Source organism: Coenobita brevimanus, chromosome 74 (genome assembly GCF_032717465.1).
Source record: "Coenobita brevimanus isolate Jiangsu-jjx chromosome 74, ASM3271746v2, whole genome shotgun sequence".
Lineage (NCBI taxonomy): Eukaryota > Metazoa > Arthropoda > Malacostraca > Decapoda > Coenobitidae > Coenobita > Coenobita brevimanus.
This window is the reverse complement of record NC_137027.1, coordinates 7,554,590-7,577,919: the sequence shown is the minus strand read 5'-3', so window position 1 is coordinate 7,577,919 and position 23,330 is coordinate 7,554,590. Positions and strand designations below refer to the sequence as shown.

Genomic DNA, 23,330 nt, shown 5'->3' with positions numbered 1-23,330 from the left:
GGAATATTTCGAACGACTTCAGGGCTAGAAATATTTCAAGACACTTCAAGGCTAGGTATATTTCAGACCACTTCGAGGCTAGGTATACATCAGACCATTTCAGGGAGACATATATTTCAGACTATTCCATGGCGAGGTATATTTCAGACTACTTTCAGGACTAGTTAAGTTTCAGACGCTTCATAACGAGGTATATATAAGGCCCATTTAGGTCACTTCAAAGTATTTTTATGTCCAGTCAAATCCCAGTAGGTCAAATCTAGGCAACTTCACTGGGGCTTATTTGTTTCACTTCAGATTCAGGTCACTTCAGATTTAGATAACTTCAGATTCAGGACATATCAGATTCAGGCCACATCAGATTCAGGCCACTTCAGATTCAGACCACTTCAGATTCAGGCCACTTCACTTCAGGCCACTCACTCACTCCCATTTAGATCCAAACGGTAAATTATTAAAAAAAAATAAATAAATAAATAAAAAAGTTTAAGTTCCCTTCAAGCCGCTTCAGGTTCATGTTGGTCCATTTCAGGTCCATTCAGGTCGGCCCAGGTCCAGTGTGATCAGTTAAGGGTACTTCAGGTAACTTTGGGTTCTTTGATCTCCTTCATAATCGTCTGTTTAATAACTCCTGGTAATTACATGCCACCAGTAGTTATAAGTGAATTTGTACAATTGAATTATTATTTTAGCATATGAATGTACTTTACTTGTTTCTGGTACATGTATCCTAAAGTAATGGACACGTATATAAATATTTACTTATAGTTAAGCTCTAGTTTATATCTTTATGCTCTAGGCGCAGACAGAACTATCTCCTGCTTTCTGATTCGCTGTGAAAGAATTATGCTTGTGATACACTTGCTCAGTAGAGTATAATGCATTTTTTTTTTTTTTGTTTAACAACTACGATATTTAATGCCAAGTAAGACAACTCTCTGCACTGAATATAGATTTCCAAAGGTTTGAATTTTGGGTGGATGAATAATTATATTGTACGAATCATATCACTGGGCACGCCAATGATAGTTTTTTTTCTTTTCCCCTTCTTGGGATTTAACAAGCCTCTTCATGATTATACAATATAGTTGTTCAGTTATTCTTGAATATTCAAAATTACTAGGAAAACACTGTAATGGAAGAAATAATGAAACAAAAAAACGAAAATGCAATGACTACGGTACCAGTACCTTAAATCCGTTATAAATTAATGGCAGCGGTGATCTCAGTTGAATTCATTATTTCTGATAAAGTCATTATGTATGATATGATAATAATCATAGATAATGTAAGTCTTTAAGATGAATATCAAAATATGAAATATATCTTACTGTTAGTATTTACAGATACATAAGTAAGCCTAATATTTGTTGTAGCAACGTTGGGTCTGGTTAGTACTTGGACGGGTGACCGCCTGGGAACACCAGATGCTGTTGGCATCCCTACGTGTCAAGTGGGGTTGGTGGAGGATTAGTGCCCCTCCCTGTAAAACAATTAACTCTAAGCCATTGGCCACCCCGTCTGGGATACATGGCGTCTGGCAATGAATGAATGAAAATGAAACCGTAAGAAGGAAAAACACAGTTTACGGAGAAAAGTTGTTAGACTTCTCCACTTACACAACAATATATATTTATGAAAATTTTATTGTGTAAAGAAACATGTTCACTTGTACTCTGAGATTTATGAATGTGAAGTGAAGCCCCAGTCCTGTGGACTAGAAACATTTGCGATGGACAATGCCTGGGCCGGACTCGTCGTACTCCTCCTTTGTGATCCACATGGCCTGGAAAGTGGATAGAGACGCAAGGATGGAGCCACCGATCCAGACGGAGTATTTACGCTCGGGAGGAGCAATGATCTTGATCTTAAGGGTTGAGGGAGCAAGTGATGTGATTTCCTTCTGCATGCGATCGGCAATACCAGGGTACATGGTGGTGCCTCCAGACAAGACGACATTAGCAAACAAGTCTTTCCTGATGTCGATATCGCACCTCATAATGGAATTGTGAACAGTTTCGTGTACACCAGCTGATTCCATGCCCAAATAAGAAGGCTGGAAGAGAGCTTCAGGGGCACGGAAACGTTCGTTTCCAATGGTGATAACTTGACCATCAGGAAGTTCATATGACTTATCGATGGAGCTGGATGCTGAAGCTACATTCATCTCACCTTCGAAGTCCAGGGCGATGTAGCAGAGCTTCTCTTTGATGTCACGGACGATCTCACGTTCAGCCGTGGTGGTGAAGGAGTAGCCACGCTCAGTCATGATCTTCATCAGGTAGTTGGTAAGGTCACGACCAGCCAGGTCAAGACGAAGGATGGCATGGGGTAGTGCAAAGCCTTCATAAACAGGGACCACGTGAGTGACACCATCACCAGAGTCGCACACCTGGCCAGTGGTACGACCAGAGGCGTACAAGGACAGCACTGCCTGGATGGTCACGTACATGGCGGGAAGGTTGAAGGACTCGAACATGATCTGTGTCATCTTCTCACGGTTGGCCTTGGGGTTGAGGGGAGCCTCAGTCAGCATGGTGGGGGACTCCTCAGGGGCGACACGGAGCTCATTGTAGAAGGTGTGGTACCAGATCTTCTCCATGTCGTCCCAGTTGGTGATGATACCGTGCTCAACGGGATACTTGAGAGTCAGGATACCTCGCTTGGCCTGAGCCTCATCACCGACATAGGCGTCCTTCTGACCCATACCGACCATCACACCCTGGTGACGGGCACGGCCAACGATGGAGGGGAATACGGCGCGAGGGGCGTCGTCACCGGCGAAGCCGGCCTTGACCATGCCGGAGCCATTGTCGCAGACAAGAGCCACACCCTCCTCGTCGTCGCACATGGTGACGATGATCAGGATAAGCTGAAATCATTAACGATTTTGATAAGTAAAAAACTAAGTACATAATAAATGTTTGTTTATATATATATATATATATATATATATATATATATATATATATATATATATATATATATATATATATATATATACTGTATATCTATCTATCCATCTATCTGTCTATTTATCTATCCATCTACCTACCTATCTATCTATCTATCTATCTATCTATCTATATATATATATATATATATATATATATATATATATATATATATATATATATATATATATATATATATATGGAGAAAACAGTAAATCTACATAATTCAGGTGTAATTATATGAAAAGCCTGACATTGAAGAGATATGCCGAATCACATGAAATTTCATTTTGACTTAGTAATGTAACTATGATAAGTCTCATCACTAAATATCTGTTTACACCCACGCAGCAGATAGTGAGGGGATTTTGTGTATTTGTCTGCCTGTTTTAACAAGATTGTTGGGAAACTATATGGAATTATGCAAGATCTTGCATGCTGATTTAGAACCATCAGAGGAAATGGTTTAACTGGGGGATGGAAGAGGTTATAGGACAAGGACCATATCAATTCAGTTTTGATCTCATTTAAACCAGATTTAGTTGAAGGGCTGGGGAGTAAGAAAGAGTGAAGTTATTCAGTTTAGAGAACAATCGATCACAGATAAAGGTCATTGGGCAAGGGCAATGTTTCCGCCTTTAAATAGATAGTTTGACGATTTGAATGAGACTTGAAAGAGTTTAAATATAACCGAGGATGAAGAATTTTTGCCTTTCCAGAACAATGGTTCACACGTCAATTATTACATTTCCAGAACAATAATTCACAGGTGAAGGTCATAGGATAAGGCCAAGGTAAACACTATTTACCCGATTTAAACCAAACTTGGTGTATGGTGTAAGGGTCAGGTAAGGATTTTGAAAGCAACCTGTCAAAGTTCAAATGCAGAAAGGATGAAATGTTCGGCACAATGTTCATCAGTAACGAATCATGCTATAAACAGTAGATCGTAAGCGGGGAAGGTGCCTCAGAGCTTTACGCTTTCAACACGATTATTTTACTTTTCTTTTTCTTTCATTACCATTCTCCAAAACCACAGCACAGACTGATTGTGTGGATAGGCATTTAGATCAGTTGTACTGCGCGGGTGTTGTACGCTGTGTGCCTCTCCTTATTATGTAAAGTAATTACATTCATTATCTAACTTGGGCTATTTTTGTAGCAGCCTAAGAATCTAGGTAATTTCTTCCCTGCCTTCCAAAGAAAGGATTTGTGCTGTACGTCTTTGCCGGAAGCATCCGCCCCAATTTTCATTAATAAATTATTAAACCTATATTTGTTGAAGGGGCGTGAGTTTCACCAATCAACAGTGTCGATTACTTATTGGTATGATATCCTGTCATTTTATAAACTGACAGCCTATTTAATTACTTTTATCATTGACATTCTTGAATAACAAATGCTTGTGTACATCCATAATATCGTTTCATATCCTAATTCTAAAAACTGTCATAAAATAACTGCCTTTTTTTATCCGATTCTGGTCCTCCACTTTTACTATCACGATTATAGTTTAATAGTTACTTGAAATTGTCAAATCATGCCAATGACATGAATATGAGCAAGACTGTTCGAAAGACTAGAACGCAAGGAGCACCTCACACTTACCTGAGATGAATCAGTGAGCGACTAAAACTGACTGCCACAACCTTTTCTTTTTATACCGGACCTTCCCACGAAGCCCTCACGGCAAACGACACTGAATTGGATTCTCGCCAAATATCAGTCACACCTTATTTTTTGTCTCAAGCAATCGCATCCATCAATCTCATTTTCCCCATAAGTGTCATTCTCGCTCCCTTAGAACATACAGCCTGATTTCACTGCCAAATTCTGTGCGTAAAGAAGAGGATCCTCTTGCAGTGTAGTCGTCGAGTATACGGAGATGTGTAGGAGTGTGGGGCTTGCAGACGACACTCCGCCACAGATCAGGAGGATTACACTGACATCCTAGGAATGTAGGCTATGGGCAGTTTTTTCGTTCGACTCTATTTTCACGTGATCTCAGGCCCATAGATGACTGTCTGTGGCTAGATGCTGGAGTGTATGTGACTGAATATCATGTATTTCATTCTCTAGTAAATCTTAGTTTTTACACCTTATTTACATTATTCTTCCTTGTAGATCAAATGTGGAGAATTTTGCTAAATATTTTGTCTATAAACATACATACTTCACGATAAGATTGAACTTGAAATATTTCTCATTTTATAATACCAACTTCAGTGTCTTATACCATACCTACACTAAGTTTCATCAAATCTTTCGAATCTCTCACTACTGAAAATAAATTACAGGGAACAAGAAATCCGTACAGTTTATACGAAAATTCTCTTCATCTTGGAATGGAAATGGTATGTTACTTATAAATTTTTCATTTCAGGATAATATGCTCCCAGAGCCACCCAGCACTGGGGAGGAGTACAGCCACCAGCAGGTAGGGCTGAGTGAGAAGAAGCATTAGAAACTATATTTACACTGGCTGATTAATACATTACATTGTACCGCTGTTCAAGTATCGTAATCATTATATCAAGGTAAAATAAGTGTTCATTGCTTTCGATCTTTTGTCCATTGTGAACATAGTTATGAAGGTATTTTGCTTTTAACATTCAATACGCAAATGCAGTGCAGTGTGTGTGTGTGTGTGTGTGTGTGTGTGTGTGTGTGTGTATATATATATATATATATATATATATATATATATATATATATATATATATATATATATATATATATATATATATATATATATAAATAGGCCACTGTCAACAGTCGCGAGGTAATGGGGTAATGCTGGTACTTTGAGGAAATTTGTTTCTATACCTTGGAACGAAATTAGAATGAATGTCACACTCACTAAAACTACAGACTGCTGCAAGACTTCCTATCTGGCGTGATCTCGAACACCTGGTCACCTGTACTACAAAAACATGCCTAGAGTGTGTAAAGAGTGGCATTGGGGGCAGGTCCGCATGGCTGGAACAGGTGGCTGGGAACACATGGCGAGTACCCTTGACGTGCAATGGATCCCTTGTGAGATACTATACTATCGGCAACACATGTCTTGTCGCCTTTCCTGCTTCTCCTTCCAAGGATTTTGAAAATCATCCTTGTGAATTTGCAGGAACCGATAATGATTGTTTAGACACAAATCACTGACATTCTTTGAATTCAATATTTAATTTTCCTTGTTAATAACAAAAAAAAAAAAAAAATGACAACAGGAGTCTTGTTGTCGATATTTCCTGTTGCTCATCACCAGTCACTTGACATGCGAAAACTTATTCCACTTTATGTTCTCCTTGCGAATAGTATTTAACCTGTGATAAACCCCTGCTGCAATATTTATGTACATCTTCGCTTATCTTGTTTTCTGCAGTATTCTCATACATATTTTGTACTAGTGGACAGCAATAGAAAAGCTAGAATTAACACATATATAGATTGTAGTAGCATATGCATAACACTCATTTCTTTTGCTCGATTGCTTATGTTTTACAGCTGAGATCAAAGTGTCTCATGAAAGTGGAAGTTTGGTGTAACCCGACGTCAGGTCTTATCAAAACACGCCGTATCTTCAATTGAATTAGTTCCCTTAGTCAGGAGTGACGCGTGTCCTTTGAAACGATGAAAAGAATAGGTAATTATGTAAGTAATTTCAACGTATATTCTTCAGTGGATAATTAGATTTCATCCAGCGCCTTTACATTTCACGTAGGTTCTTCAGGGTTACCACACAAATATTCTGTCTGTCTGTTTGTCTGTCTGTCTCTCTCTCTCTCGACGGCTTTTCCTGACAGAGCCGAGTAAGCTAGATGGGCAAGACTTGGTGTCAGTAGGAACCATGAGCCGGAGGTTTTACAGTAACATCAACATACTTTTACTTTCTCCCTCTCACTTTTTTCTTTCTCTCGTCTTCATCCTGTTCACTTATCCATCTACTCTGCATCGCGTTTAGTACTGTACTTTTTCCTTTCTTTTTCGTTTTTTTTTTTTTTTTGTCAATTTAATTCTTCTCATTATCTCATCCCATCCTTTCCCATGTCCTATCCTTTCTGATTTTCCTTCCTCTTTGTCTGATGTTGCCCTTTTTCCTTCATTAGCCTCAAGTTTTCTTTTTCTTCCGTACTGTACAATCAACCGAAAATGTATGAGCCATCTTACCTTACGTACCATTCTGAAACACGGACGAAACACCGTGATATATAGGGCAACCCGTAATTTTAAGTGAAAATATCGTTCTTGGAAATTATTACAACTCGAAAACGCATAAATCGTCACATATTGTATGGTACATTTTTTGGGCAATACGTTAACAGATTCATGTGTGTCTGCAGAAATCGCTAATTTTCACAACCATCAATCCCCAGGTGTGAGATATCTTTTTGGTTGACTACATATTTGAAAGACCATCACCCGGGCAATACTGGGGCTATGTAAATGGTCTTAAAGTTTAGTTGTGTGTAAGACTGGGTGTATATGCATTAGCCTTACTTTACACTACCAAACATTTCTGCGTCAAATATGAGTAAGTATTGGGGTGAAAAAAGTAAGATTTTTGACAATAATTAACTTTTTTTTTCTTCTGCCAACTCGTTAAGTAATTAAAAATACTTCTGATGTTTATCTTTCCCTTCTCAGGCATTTTTAAATAGTTCCCTCGATTCTACTATCTCCAAATTTGTTTTATAAATATATAAATATGTATAGATAGATAGATATAGACTGATAGATAACAGTTAATCCCATTCTACCCCTATGTGAGGTGTAGGGAACAAGACTAGACAATCGTAGTCCTGACCAATTAATGTTCTGTGACCTGCCTGCGTCCCTGGTGACCTAAGTGATTTTTTCATTCATTACCAGACGCCATGTATCCCAAACGGGGTGGAAAACGGCTTAGAGTTAATTGTTTTACAAGGAGGGGCACTAATCCTCCACCAACCCCACTTGACACGTAGGGATGCCAACAGAATCTGGTGTTCCCAGGTGGTCACCCATCCAAGTACTAACCAGACCCAGTGTTGCTTAACTTCGCTGATCGGACGGGAAGCGGTGTACTCAACGTGGTAAAAGTAAAAAAAATATCTTAGTAAAAATATAGTTGTAATATCGCATAAACGACTTACCTCTTCCTTCTTAACCTGTATGTTTGCCCATATTTTTTGTTTTCTGTTTTTAAGCTATAATAATGATAACATTAATATTAGTGTTATTTATTATTATTATTATTATTATTATTATTATTATCTTTGTGACAGGTGGGGGGCGCTCATCATCCACTCACTCGACGTAGTGCTGCTCTAGGGTGACTGCCCTTCCTCTCTTCTTTCCTTCTTTCCTTCCTTCCTCTTCTGTCTTTCTTCCCTTCATTTTTTCCTCTTCCTTCTGTCTACGGGTGACTACACTGAGTTGGAAGTCATATGGTTTCCTGTTTACCAGGAATCCATTTACTACGCTGGATAGTAACCATATAATCAAATTATGGCGGCTGTTTTTTTTTTTTTTTTTTTTTTTTTTTTTGCGTAATTAGGAAGCTCCAATCAGATTGAGCCAGTGTAAGTTTATACCCAAGGGATGGTTGGGGTTTATTGCTCACGTAATACTACTCAGGGATGGGTGAGGCTGATCACTCATCTTAAATATCAAGACCAACTTGCCCAGCCCAGGGCTCCTACGCTCCTCATGGGGCAACACAGGATTAGATGTATTTTTTTTTTTTTTTTTTTTTTTTTTATGCGAGGAAGAAGGAACCAAAGGCCATGGCCCGCAGTAACAGTTCCCTCCAAGAGAAAAACAAAATACAATAGAGAGCCAAATTCAAGATCCGATCATTTTGAGATGCCTGGACACACTGCGTTTGAAAGACTGGAGATCATAGGCAGCAGGAAATACAGACAGAGGGAGACAGTTCCAGAGTTGACCTGTTGCATAAATGAAAGACTGGGAGTAACGGTTAACTCTTGCATTAGAGAGTTGGACAGAAAAGGGATGAGAGTTTGCTGCCAGACGGGTGCTACGCGCCCGTCGTAGAGGTGGAGGAATGCAAGCAGACAGTTCAGAGGAGCAGTGACCATTAAAGTAGCGATAGAAAAGAGATAAAGATGCAACAGTGCGGCGAAGAGACAGAGGCTGAAGGGAGTCAGTAAGAGAAGGAGAGTTAATGAGACGAAAAGCCTTTGACTCCACCCTATTGAGAAGAGCTGTATGTGGGGAGCCTCCCCACACATGAGAGATTGTACTCCACACAGGGGCGGATAAAACCTCTGTATAGAGTCAACAATTGTGCAGGGTAAAGAAAGAGCGGAGTCGGCTTAGCACACCCAATCTCTTAGAAGCAGATTTTACAAGAGATGTAATATGATCTTTCCAAGATAAGTCCCGAGTAAATGAAACCCCAAGCATGTTCAAGGATGATGCAGGATTAAGCTGAATATTATTAAACATTAATGGGTATACCTGTGGAAGATTTTGTCGGGTTGATAGGTGTAAGAACTGAGTCTTAGATGCATTAAAGACAACCATATTATTTTTACCCCAGTCAGCGATACGAGCCAAGTCAGACATTAGGTGTGCCCTAGCCTCATCCCTTGTTTCTTGAAGCAACTGTTGAGATGGGCGTTGCGGGAACCGAATGGAAAGGTGAAGGGTGGAGTCATCAGCGTATGAGTGGATAGGGTTAGATGTACAGCTTAGAAGATCATTGATGAATAAAAGGAAGAGAGTTGGTGATAGGACAGAGCCCTGAGGAACACCACTGTTGATAGATCTAGGAGAAGAACGATGGCCGTCTACAACAGCGGCTATAGAACGACCAGAAAGGAAGCTAGCGATGAAGGCACAGATAGAAGGATAGAAACCGTAGGAGGGCAGTTTGGAAATTAAAGATTTATGCCAGACTCGATCGAAAGCCTTTGAGATGTCAAGTGCAATGGCAAAGCTTTCGCCAAAGTCCCGAAAGGAGGATGACCAGGAGTCTGAAAGGTAGGTGAGAAGATCGCCAGTGGAGCGTCCCTGACGGAACCCATACTGACGATCGGAAAGAAGGTTGTGATAGGAAAGATGCCTTAAAATTTTTCTATTAAGAATTGACTCGAAAACTTTTGAAATACAGGACGTTAAAGCAATTGGACGATAGTTGGAGGGTTGAGGAGTGGTCACCCTTCTTTGGGACTGGCTGAATGAGAGCAAACTTCCAGCAAGAAGGAAAGGTACAAGTTGACAGACAAAGGCGAAAGAGTTTGCCTAGGCAGGGTGTAAGCACAGAAGCACAGTTCTTGAGAACAACAGGAGGGACCCCATCAGGCCCATATGCCTTGTTAGTACTGAGGCCAGTGATGGCAGAAAATACATCAACTGAAGAAATTTTAATGTCAGCCATGAGGAAGTCAGAGGGGAGAAGTGATGGAGGAACAGCACCGGAATCGTCTAAGGTGGAATTGGAGGAGAAAGTCTGTGTGAAGAGATCTGCTTTATCAGTAGAAGAAATAGCTACAGAACCATCAGAGTAGAAAAGAGGAGGGAAGGATGATGAGGTAAAGTTGTTAGAAAGATTTTTGGCAAGGTGCCAGAAGGAGCGGGAAGAATTCAAGTTGGAGAGTTGAGAGCATTTAGTATGGATGAAATTATTTTTAGTAGAGCGAAAGAACAGACTTAGCACGATTCCGGGCAGAAACGTAAAGATGATGTGATTCAGGTGTGGGTTGGCTCCGGTACCTTTTGTAGGCCCTCTCCTTGTTGCGGACAGCATTAGAACAAGCGTGATTAAACCAAGGCTTTCTTGCGTTAGTCAAAGGATATGAGAAAGGAATGTATGCTTCCATGCCCGAGAGAATAACCTCCGTAATGCGCGAGGCACACTCAGATGGCTCCAGGCATTGGAAGCAATAATCATTCCAGGAAAATCAAAGAAGTACTGCCTGAGGGCCTCCCCAGTTCGCGGCTCCAAAGTGCCACAGACGACGTTTCCCTGGAGGGTCCACAGGCCGTACCGGAGCGATAGGACAGGTTAAGGTAATAAGGTTGTGATCGGAGGAGCCCAACGGAGAGAAAAGATTAACAGAGTAAGCAGAAGGATTAGTTGTGAGGAAGAGGTCAAGTATGTTGGGGCTCTCTCCAAGGCGGTCAGGGATACGGGTGGAGTGCTGTACAAGCTGCTCTAGGTCATTAAGGATAGAAAAGATGTAGGCTTGTTCACCAGGTGGATCCGTGAAAGGAGAGGAGAGCCAAAGGTGGTGGTGAACATTGAAATCTCCAAGAATGGAGATTTCAGAGAAAGGAGAAATGGACAGAATGTGTTCCATCGTAGAAGTAAGATAGTCAAAGAATTTTTGATAGTCAGTAGAATTAGGGGATAAGTAAACAGCACAGATATATTTAGTCAGAGAATGACAGGAAAGCCGAAGCCAGAGTGTGGAGAATTCAGAAGAATCAAGTTCAGGAACACGAGAGCAAGATAAGTCGTTGCGTATGTATACACAACAGCCACCTTTGGCTTTGAAATGAGTATAGAGAAAGTAGGAGGATACAGAAAAGGGTTTGCTGTCGGTTGCCTCAGACAGCTGAGTCTCCGTCAGAAAAAGAAGGTGAGGTTTAGAGGAGGAGAGGTGGTGCTCAACAGAGCGAAAGTTAGATGTATTATCAGTATTAATTTAAACTAAGTGTGGTCCAACTCTGAGGCAGCCACTTAAGAAGGCACAGTAGTATGCCTGTCCATTCATGTGTTCTCGCATGTGTGCACCCTGTCGAGGTTCCCTCCATGGCTTGTTCAGACTGCCATTCATCAGACACAGCTACACTCCATCATAAATATCTACACGCACTTCTCACATACAGTTCAAAAGCCTTACACACCTACACCCGAGAGTCAAGCACTGGATAGGAACATGTCACTTTTCCAGTACCATAAAGTAATATTCTTGGGCCTTTCTGATCAGCTGTCCTTCAGCACGTGGAAAATATAGCTTGAGATGTATAGCAGACCTGTCAGTACATAAAAGACACGCTCAAGCTGGCCGCGTTCATACATTATTACATTATACAGATCGATATATAAAGACAGACAGATAGACACAGACACATAGATACACACAGATAGATAGATGATGATACAGATACAGATACCGTACAGATATAGATATTGATATAAAGTTAATGACAGTTCTCAAAGATTATATGAAACACAGCAGAAAATTACAGCAAATGAAGGGAAAGTCATAGAGGAGGGTGAAGGACACGTGAACGTGTACATGCGGAAGTAAACAGAGAGGTCTAAAAGTGCTACAGCTACAGTTACGAGCTTTACTTCAAGCTTCTCTGCGGTTTACGGCTGTTGCGAGGCTGACCATCTCTCTAACCCCATGTGACGAGCGCTTAAGCCTTTGATTACAACTACCAACCTTGTGTTTTAATCCTTCTATCTTCAGACAATTTTTCCAACCTCTGAGAAGCCTACCGCAGCAAAAAGGCTAACAGCTCTATTGATTTACGTTTTGATCGAGAACTAAGATTATTGTGTTTTGTTCCAACTCAGACAACTGCATTCAGGTATAAGAAACCCACTGCGGCCATAAGCTAACCACTTTACTGCGATGATCTCTTCCCTGATGCCAGTGAAATACTGTGGCGTTAGCAAAAATAAGCTAAAAAAAATCGTATTGCTAGTAAAGACGTTTGATAATTACTGTTTTAATCCCAGCATTCAGATGCGTCTTTCTTGAACTGAACTGCATCGTCAAGAGGTAACCAGAGTGAACTAAAATCTGACATCATTGTGCTGCAACAAACATAATATATCCACGACTCAATCACACCCGCCGTCACGCCACGGGTAGTCTATCGACTTATTTGTCTATTTATTTATGCCCATATATTTATCTATTTACTGACGCCATATCCTGTCAGGGGTCTTCACGACATATGGACCTCCAAGTGTTTCTCTCCCTACTCAGCAACGACCCACTTCTCACTTCATGCCACCCATCCTTACGTACTCTCGCACTTTACCTGTCTCTTTTCTCTCAGTTTTCCGCTCCTCCATTCTACCATCCTATTTCCATGCTCTTTCGCACATATTTTCATTCCTGCTGCCCTCCTCTTATACACTTCCTTACACAGTTTCACACCTTATCTCTCTCTCTCCTCGCTGTCTGTCTTCCACTGCTCCTTCGAACGACTTTACTCTCTAATTCTTTCCTCATCAATCTCCCGTTCTACGTTCGCTCCACACTACAGAGCCACATCAGTGTCTCTTTTTATTGTTGCCACGTCATCCTCTGTTCGGCATTCTTCAGTATAACCAATCCTCTTTATGCTCCACTTTTTTATATTCTTATCTGCAGTTAATTCCTCTATAAAGCTGATTTAATAGTTCTGTCAATTTACGGTACTAAATACGAGGGAAATGCTTGATATATTAGAACACATATCTGACATAAAGAAGGGGGTCAAAGCTCTTTTATGTTCAGTCGCTCTATATTGCGTGCGACGGGAGTAAAGTGGGGGATAATGTAAATGAATGAGCTAAATTTGATTCTGTGCTTACACCTTTATCGACTCATCAGGAGCATAGGCACCCGGGGCTAGGCTACTCGTTTCAGAGCTATCAAGACAAGAATGACTATTCGCCCGCACCTAGGTAGAATTATATGTGTAATAAACCTCAGCCTTCCCTTTGATTTAAACATTTTCAGAGCTCCATCCTGTTGGAACGCTTTAACCCACTCGATCACCAGGTATCTATTTGTTGGTTATATGGTTGCCACCCGTGTAGTAAATTATTTCCTGGGTTACAAGAAAACGCCTGGCTTGTCGCTCACTTCAACATCACCAGCAGACGGTAGTGTATCGGTGCATACGAATTTATGGATTATTTCTAAACATGGACAAGCATTCTGGAGCTCTGAATTCTGTATTTCTCATACACGCATCATATGTAAATAAGTTTGTCCCCAATCATGATCTTATATGGAAAATCACAATGTTATTAATGTAATGAAAACAGAACTGAAATCAGTATACATAGTTCATACTTATTTAAAAAAAATATATAAGTTCTGTCTACACAGTACAATTTTTAAAAAATACGAACACGATTATTTCTCTCATAAAAGTATTAAGACTGACTTGCTTAGCATTCTGAGAAACAGGTGTATAACTTAACAGCTTCATTAAATTTTAATGGAAATTGTTGCAAACTGAGTACGTCATATATACGGAAAGAGTTCATGACGTGTAGAAAAGTGTTGTATCCATTTGGATCAGGCATAGAATTTAACATAAAAATGAAAAATAAGAAGAAAATTACATGTGGAATTTTTGTCTAATATTTCTTTACCCCAGAGTTTTCCAAAAAAAAAAAAAAATAAAATAAAAAGACAATGAATTCCACAGTTACAACTTGCTTGGGGAAAACATACTAGCTTAGCAAGAGGCAAGCAGTTCAATGGGTACAAAAACATTCTATGTTTGTGTTTACCACGGAATTACAGTATTTATTTACCTTACGATGGGGTCTAAGACAGACCAGTGCGACAGCGATGACCTCTCGTGTTTTTTACGTGAATTTAAACGAGCCTGTGGTGTTCTAAAAATTACTGGTGACAACGTGACTAATGAGTCAGCTGGTGGCTATTTTGAAGTGCCTCGTGTGAACAGTACTGACCATACTTATCATTGGTCCGTATGTGTTGGCAGCAGGGCACATTCTTGCAGATAGGGACCTCCTATAAAGAGAGGGCCTGGCCGGGATTCCGTCTTAGTCCAGTCAGGCTGTACACAGGTGAGTTCTGATGCTTCCATCCGCCAGTAAGAGACGAGAGGAGACGGCAGTGGTAGAAATTTGTGATCGTTTGCTCAAAATTTACAGCGGAAAGAGGAAGACTAACCCCTAATTTCTGAGAGACACGGAACGATTGTTGCTCTTTGATGTGATAAGCCCGCATCTCATACCACAGAGTTCAGACAGTAATGAAAAAAGACCCCTATATATTCTTTCATTGTGAAGTACTTCAGGAATTACTGTAAAGGATTGTAGGGTTGCTTTCCCTCTTTGGAATTTAAGCTTTAAGCATACGGCCGTTCTAGCCACTCCCACACGCCATGAGGTGCTTAGTTGCGGAGCTTCTCTCCGAAACCTGCACCATTGAGCCTGTGTCGCGTTGTTCACCCATTGTCTCGGAGTACAAGGCCACTGTATAATTCAGGTTCCCACTGATACCTCTTCTAGGGCTTAACCTAGGTACTCATTTTACTTACCAACTATCGAAGGGTGAAAGAACTCCTGAGTGAGTGGCGCCAGCAACGTGCACAAGACTTTGAACCTTGGCGCCAACGGACCAGCAGCTTCGTACCTAGCAAAACTAACCTCATGGTTACCGCGGCAGTGACCGAGTTACATGTACAGTAGATAATGGCCCAGTTCAGAGAAGCCACAGCCCTTCCTTGTTGGGATAACTTGACAGTATCTACGAAGTTTTAGATCAAATTTTTATGAGTATGAAATCACCTAAAGTCGTGAATATGTAATTCTCATTCACACATGTATAATAATCTCATTGGCATTTTTTTTTTTTTATTCGTAAATTTGAGGTTACTAATCAATAGTATGGGCAACATGGCTGAGCATCATGGAGGCGAATTTGTTTTAAGTGAACAGATCTTTTTCAGTGAGGAAGTGTGAAAGTCTAAATTGTCTTCTTCCTAATGGAGATGTTACCTTTCAGTTATTTACTTGATAAGAGATAGGCCAAATGAATCTCATACAGGATTTTGATACTATAATATCGATGTCATTAACCAGCGCAGGACCTACCTCTCCTTCCAGGGATGGAGAAGCCATACTTCACCAAGCTGGTCTTGGAATAGCTAGAAAAGGAGTTGCCATTTATATATGATCAAGAATCACCAGTATAAGTTTCACAGCGCACAGTTCTGGTCATGAAGTCTCACATCACACAGGTATTGAAATCTGCGTGACTCGTGGCGTACAGGGTGAGATAGCCATTGGTTCACAAAATCTTTCAAAGTAATAAGGTCGAGTTGATAGCTCTCTTTTTCATCATCCATTTGACCTGACTCCAATTTTCGTGTGACAACGAACTTTCCAACACGGTTACTCCATTTCCCAAATTTCCTGTTACTCAGACCCAAACCCAATGATCATGTGGCTGGAGTTCTGTCACCTAAGACACCGGAGTGCTGTGTATCTGGATTACCCGCTTTGAAATTTATAATATATTAATTACAAGAAATTATAAAACATAAAGAAGAGGCTTACGTCAAGGAATTAATATTACCTAATTTGTATGATTGGTTCATTTTGACATACTGATTAGAAAAATATGAAGGAGCTTAAGCGCTATATTTCTCCGACGGTTCGGACAACACAGAGCCCATCCTCAGAGAGACAGTCTCTCTGAATGTGAGCTCTGTGTAGTCTGAAACTACAGAGAAATAAATTCAAGCTTTTACCTGTTATTTCCTTCCACCCATTCTTATCCATTAACTACAGTACTTTTCCACCGAGAGCAAATAAAATCAAAGCTTAATAAAACAGGTATTTCATATAATAATAAAGAACTACCAGTATGTCTTTGGTCATATCAAAATAACTTATTATTAAATGCATAAATAAAAAACTTACAAGGGTCTACCATGTGCCTCTCCGTGTATATACACATACATACATACATTAGATACTGTATACATACGATTTTGTGTGTGTGTGTGTGTGTGTGTGTGTGTGTGTGTGTGTGTGTGTGTGTGTGTATGTGTGTGTGTGTATGTGTGTGTGTTTCTTACTGATAAGAGTATGTATGTTACAGGTGAAGATCTGCCTTGACATAACCCATCACCATGTGCGACGACGAGGAGGGTGTGGCTCTTGTCTGCGACAATGGTTCCGGCATGGTCAAGGCTGGCTTCGCCGGTGACGACGCACCCCGCGCCGTCTTCCCCTCCATCGTCGGCCGTGCCCGTCACCAGGGTGTGATGGTCGGTATGGGTCAGAAGGACGCCTATGTCGGTGATGAGGCCCAGAGCAAGAGAGGTATCCTGACTCTCAAGTACCCCATCGAGCACGGTATCATCACCAACTGGGACGACATGGAGAAGATCTGGTACCACACCTTCTACAATGAGCTCCGTGTCGCCCCTGAGGAGTCCCCCACCATGCTGACTGAGGCTCCCCTCAACCCCAAGGCCAACCGTGAGAAGATGACACAGATCATGTTCGAGTCCTTCAACCTTCCCGCCATGTACGTGACCATCCAGGCCGTGCTGTCCCTGTACGCCTCTGGTCGTACCACTGGCCAGGTGTGCGACTCTGGTGATGGTGTCTCTCACATGGTGCCTGTTTATGAGGGTTTCGCTCTCCCTCATGCCATCCTTCGTCTTGATCTGGCTGGCCGTGACCTTACCAACTACCTGATGAAGATCATGACAGAGCGTGGTTACTCCTTCACCACCACGGCTGAGCGTGAGATCGTCCGTGACATCAAGGAGAAACTCAGCTACATCGCCCTGGACTTCGAAGGTGAGATGAATGTGGCTGCTGCCTCTTCCTCCTTAGACAAGTCCTATGAGCTTCCTGACGGTCAGGTCATCACCATTGGCAACGAACGCTTCCGCTGCCCTGAGGCTCTCTTCCAGCCTTCCTTCCTGGGTATGGAGTCTGTTGGTGTCCACGAAACTGTCCACAACTCCATCATGAGGTGCGACATTGACATCAGGAAGGACCTGTTCGCCAATATTGTCATGTCTGGTGGCACCACCATGTTCCCTGGTATTGCTGACCGCATGCAGAAGGAGATCACTGCTTTGGCTCCCTCTACCCTGAAGATCAAGATCATTGCTCCTCCTGAGCGCAAGTACTCCGTCTGGATCGGTGGCTCCATCCTGGCCTCTCTTTCCACCTTCCAGTCCATGTGGATCACCAAGGAGGAGTACGAAGAGTCCGGCCCCGGCATTGTCCACCGAAAGTGCTTCTAATATGTTGGTTAATGTGATTATCTAGTTTCTTTGTGAGAAACTTACTGAGAATAAAACATTTTTGTTTGATGCTGTTTTCCTACCTAAATGAAGAGAATTTATCTTAATAAATAAGCCTGGCATCACACAGCCAAAATATCAAGATATATTTGTTTAACTATTGCTTCTTAGGATTTTTTTCATACAGTTTATAAACATGATAGCTTAAGAACTACGTAAAATTCTTAAACAAGTCACTGTTAAGTGATACACAATGATACAAATCTCATGCTTGAGACGAGCTCGATGAAAGAACTAGCCTAAGGTCATTTCAGAAACTATTAGCCTATCTGAGAACCAGTTGCATGACCGAGCTTTATTCTTAGAGATAGAATGATAAGCATAATAACTATTCAACTCTCCATGCTGGCTAAGTACGAATGGGGACGAGGGGTCCTGAGTGATAAAAGTGTATGTGAAAATCAAAGTGATGCAATGGAAATATTTATAGGTGTGTGTGTCAGTCTGTGTCATTGATATGCGCCGACTAGTTGCGAACAAATTCTTATTATTAAGCATAGGCCTATTACCATCATCCAGTTGAAATGTCCACCAGGGTTTGAGTTTCGATCCATAACTCGAGGCACAAGGACACCGCAAGAGCGGGTTACCAGTGAGCCACTGCGACTGAACTTTCGAAAATATAATATACATTGCATGTACAGTACAAGTGACAGACAAGCAATGGTCAGTATTCATTTACAATTGTAATAACACACTCACCTGAATAAGAAAGTTCTATGACCAGAAACAGACTAACTCATATCCTGTGATTACAGGCTTTCAAACATTCATGGGTCTTTTTTTTTTCTTTTCTTTTTTTTTTCAAAACCAGCACACCAGTATTACTTTACTCACTTCTCCGAAACCATGGGAAAATTGTATCTCCATTCTTCGTAATGGTTCAAATCTTTTAACTCTCCATACCCTTAATACACATACAGTACTTATTGTTAAAATGTGAATGTCATCAGTGGTCAGGTAGATGCTAAATTTAAGCAAGAGAATATTATCTTATCTGGGATAAATATTACTTAGTGTTGTTTTAGCAAACAATATTCTATCTATCTATCTATATACCTAGGCTGCTTCCCCCAAGGGAAGGGAGGTAGCCGAGACAGGACGACACACTCCCCATTTACTCAATCATTCAAACAATAATACAGTAAAATATATCTTTTCAAAATGCGTGCACTAAATCTTCAGGTATTTACATATACAGCATACCATACGTATTTGGAAGGTATATAGTGTAACGTGATCATGAAGCAAAAATAACATGTGACTTCTTGAGAAGAGATCTTGATGTGGTTGGGTAAAATTTACCAGAAATTCAAAGTAAAGAGTGAATCCCAAATAAACTATAACAATGTGGCTTAAAGGTTTAAGTTTTTTGGTCTCTTTCTCAAGGCAAGGTATATATCCTACTTCTCTTGCCATTCTCGGATGTTCGCATGTGATCTCAATTTTTTAGCAACACAAAATGAAAAGTTTTCAACCTCTCATTCTTCTATTTCATCAGCTTTCACTGATTACTTGTCTGTTCCTATTCTTTGATCGTGATAGCCAACTTGTATTCCTTTTTTCGTCAGGTTTTACTTCCTTCTTCTTCCCAAGTTTTTGCAACTACTGTTGACCACAGTTCCTCTACCATTCTGCTATTCTCCCTTTAAGCAAGAAAATATTAATATCGTAAATGTCGAGTAGTATGATGATATGAAGGACCCTAAACAATTAAAACAATAGAAATATAAAATACTGTATCTTAAAGATTTTGGCACATAAAATCATCCCAGCATTTTTCTCCAGCTTGAATGTTTTCACGAAAAGCTTAAGCTCTATGTTTTCTGCTGGTTGTATCATGAGAAATGATGAAGTCTGACTAGTAATCCGGTAATCCAGCCATACAGAGTTTGCTTGCTTTTGTATCTTTTGGTAGTTCATCCGTACATTTTGTATGCATTACATTCCTAAGTTTTCAGCTGCTTGCTGCTTATATTTTTCCAGAAGTTCTTAATGATACAACTCGTGCCCTGCGTAGTAGTGTGTATGAACAGTAATTAAATAATAGTCAGCTTTGTTGATTTGTACAAATAATGTTTCCATTCGTAATGTTTTCATTCCGCAGATCATAACAGACCCTAACCCAAATATGCTTGACATCTAAACATAGGTGCTAAATGATCGACTCTTTAAAATCGTGTGATGTGTTACTTTAAGCTTCATAGGCAGCAACACAATCTTCACGTCTGGACATATGACTCAGCCACAAGAACACGAAACCCATGCTGATATCCTCAATATACTATGCTTTCACATCACATGTTTTTATTCCATCATTTTACAGCAACTGTTCTGGGGTGCTTAGCTGGTTTTGGCTCTTGATTAGGTTTCCAGCCTACTATTAAACTCCACATGATGTGATTCAACTTAGGGAAGATTTTTTTGTATTGAGGTGGTTACTGAAGGTTATATCCAGCCCCCTGCCTTTCGGTAAGTATCTCCTCACCGGAATAAATCATCTGGATATAGCAAGAAAAATATATATTACGTCCTAGAACTGTGGGGGTTAATCTACAACCATGCCAAGGGTAACGCAAGTACGCAGATTACGCAGGTGGAAGGATGGAGATGTTTATTATCACGATGTACAAACTAAGAAGAAACAAATACAAACTAAGATGAAGCAAATTATCATTCATACTAAAATACTGAATGATACATCCGTCGAAATGTATTATTTTCGATATAAAAACGTATAAAGTCAGGTATCGCGATGTATATATTTTGGTCATTTCACTTACTGCCCATGACATAAAAAGAGGATGAAATATAAGTCATCATGTTCAAAGGATTGAAACGGCAAAAAAAAAAAAATAATAATAATAATCCTAGTTCCCCTCCACTCTCTCTTTACCCTCGACTTTCGAACCTTGCTGATGACCTCATGCTTGACAGGACGCCAAGTCATATCCTTCTCATAAGGCAGAGGCTGCAACTAGCACCTACAAGTCACTTATGAAATATCCGTAACAAACGTAATAAGCTGGGGACCATTTTTTAGTTCAACTTTAGCATTAGGTCACCTCTGAGTCTGAATTATCTGGAAACAAAATTCTGAATCAGATGGTGCGAAGTACTCAGGAAAAAAGGGAAAAAAAAGTCTGTATAATACATTAAACATAATACGAAACTGTAATGTGTTTTACATAAACCGAGTCAAAGACGTAAGCCATAAAACAACAGTTACCAACGTACCAGTAGTTTTACGAGGCCTTAAACGAGACTAGTTTTCTCAAAATAACCAGTAACAATGTGTGTAATGGATAAGGTTGTGGCCCCTTCCCCCACCCCCTTAACCAAGTTATTTACGACTCCTTTCTCATCTGAGACATTCTATTTATGTCCAAATACATAAAAAGTAAACGAGCATTAAATGACTTTCGAATCCTGTGCTCCGTCTTGGAAAAAAACTCAGAATCTTATACTTGATCACGTTCGATATTCCACTGGGCTCGGCCACGTCTTTTTAATTTTATTCGTGCAGTTTTCTGCAGATTCTAATCTTCGAACTGGAGGAGTTAGATACTGTCCCTTCAACAAGAAAAGTCTTTTCTAATATGAATAAAATCGTCTGGTAGCAACGAGAATAAAAGGGCGTCATCCGAATTCAAGTGCATAAATTCACTGACAGTATAATAACAGACTTTTCACCTTAATCCATTATGTCGTTAACTTTATTAGCTGCCATGTATGATCTTTTCCATTTCCTTCTTGACTTAGATTAAAAAAAAACACACACATCATGGATGTTGGCATAGACCGGTACTTACCTAATCACTGAGCGTCAAACAAATTATTACCACTTATGAGAAAACTGACCTCCATATCACTACACAAATTTGGTATGTATTCAGGCTTTCGGTATATCGATTTTTTCTCCTTTATAAATGCTTAGCCGAGTGCACCTGTGTTATGTAATAAGGACAAAAATACTATTAAACATACGCACGCTCACGCGCGCACACACACACACACACACACACACACACACACACACACACACACACACACCGCTCGCTGGTGCAGTGGTAACGTTCTCGCTTGCCAACTGGTGGACGGGAGTTCGCACCTCGCTCAGGTTGCGAAAAGTTTCACTGACGAAGTGGGTGGTTACTGTCCCCCTTGAGCAAGGGGACGGGTGTGTGCGTGTGTGAAGGTCACAGCCTTGCCCTTAGATCGGACTACATGAGCTCTCAGCTCCCTTCCGGGAGGGTATAAGCCGACGATCACGACCATCAAGTGATCCTGACCGACCAGGTGAAAGGTGAATTACACACACACACACACACACACACACGTGATTTTTGCCGACGCCCCTCTTGTCAGGGATTTGCCTTCCATATGTTGCAACTGGATCCGCCACTGCATACTTCTCACCAGCCCGATTGATTGTGTTGGCATCAGGACAAATTCTTGCAGGTAGAGGTACAGGCCATCCTATAAAGAGAGGGCCTGGTCGAGATTCCGTCTTAGTCCAGTCAGTCTCGGCCACAGGTGAGTGGTGCATTTCTACCTGCCAGCAAGAGGCGGGAGGAGACACACTGTGAAAGAGACAATATGTGATAGAAGCGAAAGTGATGGAAACTCTTACTCAAGTTGATGAAAGTAACAGTGACAGTTTGCTGATTTGGGAACAACTCGAAAATATCTCTGAATCTTAACTCCAAGATCTCAACAACATGAAATTAGTGTATTACAGTATTCTTACGATTATGCAGTCTTATTCTCGTATGTTCTATATACTTCCAAGATATGCTCATAGTAAACAGTAAACAGTCAGCTTTTTATACGGCTCTATGATTCGATCAGTAAGAAATAAATAGACGTGATTCAGGTTCATTAAACATGCGCGAAAAGTATCTCCATTCCACACAGTTCTAGGCATCTGCTTTTCCTGAGATTTGTAGAAATTAATTAGCCTCCTCCTTTCTGTAAAGCTTTACATCTTCAGTGAAGCGATTAGCTATTGTCGAATTAATACATCGCGTGCTAGAATAGTCAATGCACGTTAACTTGGAAATTTTCGTCTCTTGCACCTCATTCTCTGTAGATTAGAGAACGATTCGACAATCTTACATCCTTTTCATACGACTTCCTCGTGACTAACATGATATTCTAATGTTTATCTCTTGTTATAGTTCAGCCTTCAAAACAGAAAGACTGCAGTTTTAGGTCAAGTTATATGTCCAGGGTATGGTACACGGAAGATTTATCCTAAAACAAATAAATAAGAGTGATCCAGTAAAACAGTCAATAACTTGCCACAGTTAATCAAAGAAGTCT

At 40.5% G+C, this 23,330-nt stretch overlaps 3 protein-coding genes and 1 pseudogene across 3 annotated transcripts in view; 1 reads left to right on the top strand and 3 right to left on the bottom strand.

Annotated features, from left to right (window-relative positions):
* LOC145407712 (actin, alpha cardiac muscle 2-like) overlaps positions 1 to 23,330 on the bottom strand; it is a 106,806-nt gene that overhangs the window by 48,033 nt on the left and 35,443 nt on the right. The gene's annotated exons all lie outside the window — the stretch shown is intronic.
* On the bottom strand, positions 1,718 to 2,851 carry LOC145407849 (actin, alpha cardiac muscle 2-like). Its single transcript, XM_080278705.1, has one exon. It carries the CDS (start codon positions 2,849 to 2,851, stop codon positions 1,718 to 1,720), a length of 1,134 nt encoding a protein of 377 aa, XP_080134831.1.
* LOC145407962 (5S ribosomal RNA) lies at positions 7,922 to 8,040 on the bottom strand (annotated as a pseudogene).
* On the top strand, positions 16,812 to 17,960 carry LOC145407718 (actin, alpha cardiac muscle 2-like). Its single transcript, XM_080278590.1, has one exon. The coding sequence runs from the start codon at positions 16,812 to 16,814 to the stop codon at positions 17,943 to 17,945; it is 1,134 nt and encodes a 377-aa protein (XP_080134716.1). The 3' UTR covers positions 17,946 to 17,960.

Excerpts from the sequence above, each read along its gene's own strand:
- LOC145407849 (XM_080278705.1), bottom strand. The coding sequence starts at position 2,851 with ATGTGCGACGACGAGGAGGGTGTGGCTCTTGTCTGCGACAATGGCTCC.
- LOC145407718 (XM_080278590.1), top strand. The coding sequence starts at position 16,812 with ATGTGCGACGACGAGGAGGGTGTGGCTCTTGTCTGCGACAATGGTTCC.